The following is an 8,658-nucleotide window of genomic DNA, read 5'->3' on the forward strand; positions in this document are numbered from 1 at the left end:
CTTCTCTGTATAGAGCCAAGCGCATAGAATAATTTCATGAGGCACAAAAACACAGTCTATATTCCATCTCCGCATGAAGCCTCTAGATTTGTAAATAGGTAATAGCTAGTGATCAATGTGATCATTGAAGAGATACCAAATGTTGAGCAAAAACTGATTTATCTAGCTAAAGACAATAATGATGCCTTATATGATGAGCCATACCATGGCGTGATTACTCTTTTGTCAAGTAAGTTTATGCTTCTCAAAAATCTTTAAATATGCGTATTCATGTAAAGTGTTCACAAGAAAGGAAGAGATCTTGCTCCCCTATCTAATACACGATTTTTTTTTTCTTTTATTATTTAGTTTTGTATTAAAAACGTTAAATCTGACAATTATAGGGATGATGAACATCCTTCACTGATTATTTTCTCTCTTTCGATAAAAATAAAACATCCTTCACTGAGACCTACATCTACATGTTGCCCAGTATCACCACTTTGTTTCAAGTAAAAAAACCTAAAAGATACATGGATTTATTTGTTGTTTTAATTTCGAAGACTGATATATATATTGCTTAGAATTGTATAGAATAGCCAACATGAAAGATTATGGATGTGCAATATAACCTGTAACTGTAAGTAACTATGACAGAAAATATATAGAAAACAACAATCTTGAAGTTACATTATACCAACGAACTCCGTCAAGGCCAGAGATCATTTTTTATTCTCAGACAAAAACAAAGAACAACAATATTAAAACACTGAAAGATCGCGAAGATGCTTCATCATTCAGCCCTATAGCCTATAGGAGGAGTTTTGTTTACGCACAAACATCAGGATTTTCACCAAGGTAACCACTAACAACTTTGAAAATCTCGTGAATCTTCTTAATTCGGGATTGCAATACATCGTCAGCTAGATCAGCGTCACCTTTTGGTTCGAAAGTGCTACTCGTTTTGATGACCGATCCAAAATGTGGAGATGGTTCAAATATGCAGTTTGTAACGATGAAATCGGTGCTATTATGAGCATCAGTATCAGGCATAGTGCACTTGAGCGATAAATTTTCCATATCAATTTCGTCCACCATTAGCTTCATACCTAGAATAAAAACCAAGATGAAGAAGCAAAATAAAAATGCACTTTTAGAGAAGAAATTCAAAAAGGAAATGGTGCGCTGTTTAATTTCATTGGTGAATCAATCATCAATAAAAAACATACCTCCGGCAAAGGTAAAAGATGAGACTCTTCCATCAGAGTTTAAATCAACACCTGTTACCGTTTCTGGCACGAGTTGAGGAAGCAAAATATGTCCCTCCACGAATATAGCACGGAAGATTCCGCCAGTTGAAACTGAGCTAATGCTACCAGTGTAGGCTGAGATTCCGTTTTTCTTTAAATTCGCATCCGCATCGATTGGAATGCTATACTTACCACCCATGTTTGTTTATACACGAATTTGATAAGAGGGATATTTGGAAGATCAAATTGCTAGCTGTATTTAAAGCTGAGAGTCGGCGATCAAAAAAAAAAACCTCAAGTCGATATTATTGCAAGGGTGTGGTGGACCATAATTTGGTATTTATAGATGGAAGACACCCCACCCACTTCATCCTACGTTTGTCTTACAGGAAACATATAGAATATAGTATAAATATATCAATATTTTAAAACTAATTGTGGTTGTCTATATTTTGGTGTCGATTAAGAGGATCTAACTGTAACCGGACGAATATTTTGTTGGTTTTCTAGTTAAAATATTTACTTTACTAGAGATTTTTTTTATCGCATTTAAGTTATTTGCCTCCAGTTTACGCTTTTATATGCTTTACGGTCTTTAATTCACCCCCCTCCAACTTGTACATGAAAATTTCTCGATGGAGAAGCTCTCTGATATCACTTTCTCGGTCTTCCGTCGAGCATCACTTACTGCATTAAGATCACCGTTGCAGGAATTTTCGTCTAGCTTAAACCTATCTTCAAGGATCTCCAATGAGGAGACACGTCCTTTGACAAGAGATATGAAGCAACGAAAAAAAAACACCAGACTTGATACCGTTCAAACTAATTAAGCAAAATGGAAGATACATGTATTGGCCGTTGCTGAGAGTCGTGGTTAGATGTGTACGTATTTGCATGACCGACTAAATAAAATGTTTTTAAGTAGTTTCAGAAAAAGTCGCGGCTAAGGCCGGCTGCATATTGACATCACCAAATAAATAAAATACCCATCTAATTTGACACCATTTGTATTGATTTCACACCTATATGCCTGGCTTATACATAAGATGCCAGTCGACGTTAAAATATTACGCAAATAGGTAAAGAAAAATCCAAAGTTTTTCGGTTGCCATGTCTACATCAGAAGTCAAACTTAATTATTTATTTTACGTGCCTTATTTTTAGGAAAATTGAGAAACTATAAGCTTAAAAAAAAGAAACTATAAGCTTACGGAGAGGCATTAGAGTAAACGACTACGGAAAATGGGTCATTTGTCTAAATATTTCTAAAACATGATATTAATGGACGAGTAAAAATTAGAATGAGTGAAACGAACACCAAAAAAATAGCAAGAATGAAACTGAATTCATCCTAGCTTAAACTTAAAAATGAGCGAGGATGAAACTGGATACATCCTGATGTAAATTAAAAATAAGAAAAAATATTTGAAACTGGATAAGATGAAACTATTTACATCTTGACTATTTTTACATCCTCGTCCATTTAAACAGTATCAAATTTTACATGTCTTTTTCTCCCAGGAATTATTGATTTTGGTCTTTTTAATCAATTTTGTGAACCGACTACCTCTCTTCTTTTTTTATTTTTATACGAAAAGATTTTAATTAGCTAGAAAAGAGTTGAAATGTATGGTTTTTACTGGCAGTGAGGTTTGAGTTCTCACTCCGTCAGAGGTTAAATGGTCGAAAATGAAACAAGGTGGCGAGCTAACATGCTTCCTGGTTTACCATTTTACTACATAACTTAAGTAAAAGAGATTATTTTGTTTGTCAACAGCATAGCATTATAATAGTTACTATCCTAGTTGAGGCCTTCATGTCCATAGTGGTGTAGCGGTGGCTTTATACGTCTTACTGGACGCTCCTTCAACTTACACCCTGTAGTGACTGTTGCGAGATACTATAGTATCTTGTCATATCTTCTCCTTAACTGCATATATATTGAATGTTGTCGTAATATTTTACGTATCTCTTGTACGTATCTAAAGATGCTTGAGATTTTCTTGCAAAAAGGTACATACAAATTAACTTTGCTCAAAGATACAAACTTGAACAAGATATTCGTTCTACGAAGCAACCATTAGATCAATCAGTTTCTGATTTTCACTCTGAGATGTCTGTGATTTGGAATCAACTTGCGCTTATGGAGCGAAAATGGACAACTGACTTGGAAATATGGGAAAAATATAGAGAAGAGACAAGACTGGTTCAACTCTTGATGGCTCTTCGAGAAGAGTTTGAATCAGTCAGAGGTGTTATTCTTCATCGTTCACCTTTTCCATCCGTAGAAACTACTTTATCTGAGCTGATTACTGAAGAAACACACAAACGGATCAAGCCAGAGATCTAAGGACTGTTTGATATGCTTGCATCTCATCCAAATTTCAACAATCAGAAGAATAATCTTTTGACACAACATGATTCTTCACAACCTATTTGTCATAATTGCAAGAAAACTGGTCACATAGCAAGGAACTGTACTCTTCCACCTGCTGCAATACCGCAAGATACTCCTACCACCCAGTGCAACTATTGCAAAGAACTTGGACACTCTACAAGAAACTGCACATCTACAACCTCCAGGAATATGCGGAGATTGAATGCTAATGGTACAACCAGGTTGAATGGTTCAAGTAGATTCTCTGCTGCACCAGTTTCATATGCTGAATCATTACCATCTGCACCATCTCAATCAAAGTTCCAGTTGATACATCATCACCTAGTCTTGCTGACATACAAGAGATGATTAAACAAGCTCTTTCAGTCAGTAACAATACTGCAGCTGCATCAGTCTTCTCTACTTCCTCGGGTATTTTTTCAATTGGATGGTATCTAGATTCTGGAGCATCCAATCATATGACTTATGATTCAAATGTTTTTGACAATCTTTGTCCAGTTTTTGCTCCTAAGATTCACACTGCTGATGGAACTGTTGTAATTTTCAGTCACATTGGGGTCGTTAGAGATTCAAATAACATTTGTGTACCAGATGTTTTCTTCTTGTTCCTAAGATTACAATGAATCTCATCTCAATTGGTCAACTATGCGATCAAGGTTTTAACATTGTTTTCTCTCCTATTGGTTGTGCTATTCAGGATCTCAAAACAGGGAAGCTAGTTGGGATAGGCCGTAGAGTGGGTCGATTATATCTCCTACAGACTCTGATTATTCCATCAAATCTCAGAAACCATCATTACACCAAATTCTGGGATTAGAAACAGGGTGAAGCCGTTACGGATCGGGGTTGAACGGGCACCCCCTGTTGCAAAAGTGGGTGTTAAAATTTTTTTTGTAACGGCAGTAGAGTCGTACCAATTTTGGGTAAAGGCCTTAGTAACAGAGATGAACCGTTACAAATTGACACGTGGTAACAGATGTGATCCGTTACAAACGTTTCGTAACAAGTTCAAGCCGTTACGAACTTTTTTGTAACAGAAAAAAATTACTGCAGGTCAACATTGACCTGGTTAAAATTAGTCAATATTGACCAATTTTAACCAGGTCAATATTGACCGGCAGTTCATTTTCAGCCGGAAATACGCCGCAATTCAAAAAAAAATTAGCTGCATAAATCTTTCATTCCAGAATACTTCAATCAATTCATATCAACATTAAATCAATTCATATGAAGATAGAACACAGATTCTTCTAAGTACCAAAAATTTCATATTGAGTATCAAATTCTAATAAGTACCTAAACACTCTTTTACATTCATTCTCAGTCACAGAGAACACAAGCTCAAGGCAACTCTGTTTAAAATTGGATCAATCTCAAAGATAATATAGTCAAAAGGAAAACAAAGAAGGCCTTGCTACACCAATATTTACCCGTAACACTTTGCATAATATGGTGTATCTGGCGGTGTAAATCGATAGCCTTTGCTGCTATCCGAAACGCTTCCTGATTCAAAATGCAAATCATTCACAAACAATAAGAATACTAGATATGAGCAAATCCACAATATTGAGCAGCACCATCAAAGTTCAGAATGTATAAACTATTTTAGGTCTCTTTGAGTACTTACTAATCTGTGTACAAGAACTTTGCTGTGTTTACGTGTGAATCAATATAAAGCTTGTAACACCAACATGACACGACTGTCAAACTGTCTCAGTAAATCATGAACCAAGAAATGAGCCTCCATTAGAGTTCAATCGTACTTCAAGATTCTAGCTCAAGATAAACTTAAACTATTTTTCTTTCCAGCCTTAGGCGGGACTGAACGTATGGCCAACATATGTGAGACCGAGTGGAAAAATATAGTTGCTAATATCTTAGAATTTAGTACGTAATACCTGTGACGTGAACCGCTCATCAGAAGTCCAGAACAGCCTTATGTCAGGTATCTCAAAAAGAACCATTGCAAGTCGTTCGAGCCCCAGTGCCCATGCAACCTTATCCACGTCACCACTTCTTTTAAAATCTTCTGCTCAGTCACCCAGCAACCCAAAACCTCAAACCATTTCTCCTGACAAAGAAAATGGACAGAGCTTTGATGAATTCTAATAGGTTTCATCAAGTATATGCACTCAACATGGATCAAAATGAATCATGTATCCATTAGATAGGTACAAACTGAGAAACCGGAAAAGATGGAATAGAAATGGCATAATATGGAATTGAACTCATTGAAGAAAAGATGGAAGGGAAACGGCATATACAATTTAAAATGGAACACAAATGAGTTTGATTAACTAAAAGAAAAAGATAAGCAAAAATAATCTAGTCATCGCCAAGCAGATTGCTAAAAAAATGTGACCCAGCAAAGAGAAAAGAAAAAACGAATACAAACGTTGCTCTATTCTCAAAGACATTTTGAACACACCCAGCCTACTCTTCTCCAAAACAGCCTGAAACAGGTGTTTTATGGAATGCCTGAAAAGAACTGCCTCTTTCCTATTCGGTTTTTGGTTACCTTTTCATTCAAGTACCGAAGACCAGATATATAACCTAATTAATTGACATTTGGAAAACGTCCAACCATTTGCTTTTTCTTTCTTTCTTTTGTTTTCTTTAAGTCTCTCTTAAATGGTTACACAACAATGAGGAAAAATGATAAACAGGAAGTAAAGCTGCTCAACCATGCTTGCTAATGGTCATAAGGAATCCATTACTTGAAACTCCATTTAAATAGGTTTAACTTTTAAGAATATGTAATGCATTGGATTAGGTGCTTACATTACGAAATTTATGTGATAGGTTCAGCAACAAACCTGAAAAAATATCTCGAGTTCAAATGATGGCTTCTTAAAAAGGAAAGTAAGTATCAACCCAGCGCATTTCTACTGCACCTGGGAGAAGAAATGATAACCTTCTTGGCTCCACCCTGGATCATCAAGCAATCAAACAATGTTTTCAAATCAGAGCAGGCCGGAGCAGGGTCTATCAATAACCAACAAATGAAAAGCTTAAACTCCAGCTAGACTTGTCCAATAGATAAGAACCTATCTAGAATCAGAACAAACTTAATTTTCATATGCACAAGAAATTAAGGTGACTGAATCTCAGATACCCAAGATGACAAAGTATCTTAAGTACAGCCTATGCATTGTGATGATGATGCCAAAATGAATAACCATTGCTGCTTGCCACCTAAACTGGGCAGTATAATGTTCCCCTTATCATTTACTATGATATTTATTAGACAGATAAATCTGCTCATTATGTACCAAGACTCTAGATATATGCCAACAACAAATAAATATTATATATTATATTTCTGAATAAGAGTGCCAAAGTATAAAATAAAGAGCATGGGATAATATCAAACCTTCAAATGAGCAGCATCTTTGTCCTTCTTAGTGAACATTCCAGTTGACTCAACAATGTATTCAGCTCCAGTATCATCCCATGGGATCTCCTCAGGGTTTGTGCAACTAAAGACTGCAACTTCCTTCTCACCGAAGAGGAGAGTCTTAGTGTCCTTAACCTTGAGTTCATGGTGCTTCCATTGACCGTGGACATTGTCGTACTTAAACATGTATGTCTGCAAACACAGAAACCACCATTAACAAACACACAATAATTACTAAACTAAGAATAATAATCCCATCACAGTAACAAGATTCACTGTATAATCAATTCTATCAAAGCCTCATTAGCTAAAATTTACAGATAAAGTAGACGAGTAAAAATCAAAAAATTCTGGAGAATTACAGAGTTCAAACTTGGATTCTCCATATGACCATCAATATAAATCCGAACATGAACCAATTCCTCAAAACTTCCTTGTTTTTGAACATCCAAAATAACCCTCGGAAATTCAAAAGAATCACAGAACAAACCTAGGATTCCGAAAAAATTGATCAAACAAACACTAAATTATACAGATTAGAGAGTTAGGTTTTTGGAACCTGAGCTTGACAAGCTCCTTCATCAAATATTGGTAACAAATCATTCAGATGTGAGTGAAGAAGATAAGATAGATCGACATCGTAATCAATTATATCTTCAGAACTGTATGTAGAAGAAAATCTTAATAGATGAATTCCATATTCAATGTTCTACGAATCAATTATCAAATAAATAAATACCCTAATTAAAGCTTCAGGTTACCTTTTCTGTTGAATCTGAATCCACCACTCCTATCAGCATCACTACCAACAACTATTCTTTGATCAATCCCTTTCGCTCTCGATCTCGAAACCTTTATTTTTCCTCTCAAATCACATAGAAGAAAAAGAAGAGAAAACAGAAAACGAGATGATAATGAAAACACAGAGATCTACAAGAAGAAATCAAGAAAAGAAGAGGAAATTGAATTGAAGGATGTTCCACTCTGTTGATTTGTATTTGGGTAGACAGATTGAGAGAGAGCAACAGAGGACGAGCTGACACGAAGAGGCGGAAAGATGGAAAGATAGAAATGTGTTTGCGAAGAGAATAAAAACTAGGGCTCTACGGTTGTTTTGTATCTCGAGAAAAATATGAAGAGTGTAGATATTAGTTTAGGAATAAACGGTGAAAATAGAGGACTTGAAAGTGTGGGCCCAAAAAAATACTCAGGTGTTACGACCTTAGTGTGACCAAGCGGGTGACTGACACGCGTAAAAAAACGATCGTAACGGCCATTTGTCACGGAAATTTTGTAACGGCCAGCTAGCCGTTACGAATCCTATAAATTGGTGTAGTGCATTTTGCAGCTACTACTACATCCCACTCCACATCCCCTTTTATGTATTGGCATTCTAGACTAGGTCATGTTTCTTTTTCTCGTCTTTTATATATGGTCAATAAAGGTCTACTAGGAGATACACAAGTAGACAAAGAACCTAGTTGCATCTCTTGTAAACTGGCAAAACAACCAACACTTTCCTTTAATGCAAGCACCTCAAAAACTATTGAACATTTTGCTCTTATTCACTCTGACGTTTGGGGTAAATCCCCAGTGATGTCAAAAGGAGGTGCATTATGCTATGTGAGTTTCAT

The 8,658-nt window shown here is 35.9% G+C and overlaps 2 protein-coding genes and 1 long non-coding RNA gene across 3 annotated transcripts; all 3 read right to left on the minus strand.

The window, feature by feature from the left end:
* Positions 1-587: 587 nt before the first annotated feature.
* LOC113342823 (nodulin-13-like) lies at positions 588-1,521 on the minus strand. The gene is made up of 2 exons (XM_026587229.1): positions 1,209-1,521; positions 588-1,088 (listed from the first exon to the last, which is right to left on the minus strand). Exons 1-2 carry the CDS (start codon positions 1,426-1,428, stop codon positions 808-810), a joined length of 501 nt encoding a protein of 166 aa, XP_026443014.1. The 5' UTR covers positions 1,429-1,521; the 3' UTR covers positions 588-807.
* A 3,365-nt stretch (positions 1,522-4,886) lies between these two features.
* LOC113342818 lies at positions 4,887-5,681 on the minus strand. Its single transcript, XR_003356867.1, has 3 exons — positions 5,526-5,681; positions 5,255-5,335; positions 4,887-5,130 (listed from the first exon to the last, which is right to left on the minus strand). It is a non-coding gene; the product is annotated as an uncharacterized LOC113342818 (long non-coding RNA).
* Positions 5,682-6,496: 815 nt separating this feature from the next.
* Positions 6,497-8,029, minus strand: LOC113342862 (glyceraldehyde-3-phosphate dehydrogenase 2, cytosolic-like). Its single transcript, XM_026587254.1, has 3 exons — positions 7,786-8,029; positions 7,001-7,216; positions 6,497-6,556 (listed from the first exon to the last, which is right to left on the minus strand). The coding sequence occupies exons 1-3, from the start codon at positions 7,822-7,824 to the stop codon at positions 6,497-6,499; spliced, it is 315 nt and encodes a 104-aa protein (XP_026443039.1). The 5' UTR covers positions 7,825-8,029.
* Positions 8,030-8,658: the final 629 nt, after the last annotated feature.

This window comes from Papaver somniferum, unplaced genomic scaffold (assembly GCF_003573695.1).
Source record: "Papaver somniferum cultivar HN1 unplaced genomic scaffold, ASM357369v1 unplaced-scaffold_48, whole genome shotgun sequence".
NCBI lineage: Eukaryota > Viridiplantae > Streptophyta > Magnoliopsida > Ranunculales > Papaveraceae > Papaver > Papaver somniferum.

Coding starts and splice junctions, on each gene's coding strand:
- LOC113342823 (XM_026587229.1), bottom strand. CDS start 1,428: ATGGGTGGTAAGTATAGCATTCCAATCGATGCGGATGCGAATTTAAAG. Junction 1,089..1,208: donor ATCTTTTACCTTTGCCGGAG/GTATGTTTTTTA, acceptor TTTTTATTCTAG/GTATGAAGCTAATGGTGGAC.
- LOC113342862 (XM_026587254.1), bottom strand. CDS start 7,824: ATGCTGATAGGAGTGGTGGATTCAGATTCAACAGAAAAG. Junction 7,217..7,785: donor ATTCAGATTCAACAGAAAAG/GTAACCTGAAGC, acceptor CTGTGTTTGCAG/ACATACATGTTTAAGTACGA. Junction 6,557..7,000: donor AAGATGCTGCTCATTTGAAG/GTTTGATATTAT, acceptor TTGATGATCCAG/GGTGGAGCCAAGAAGGTTAT.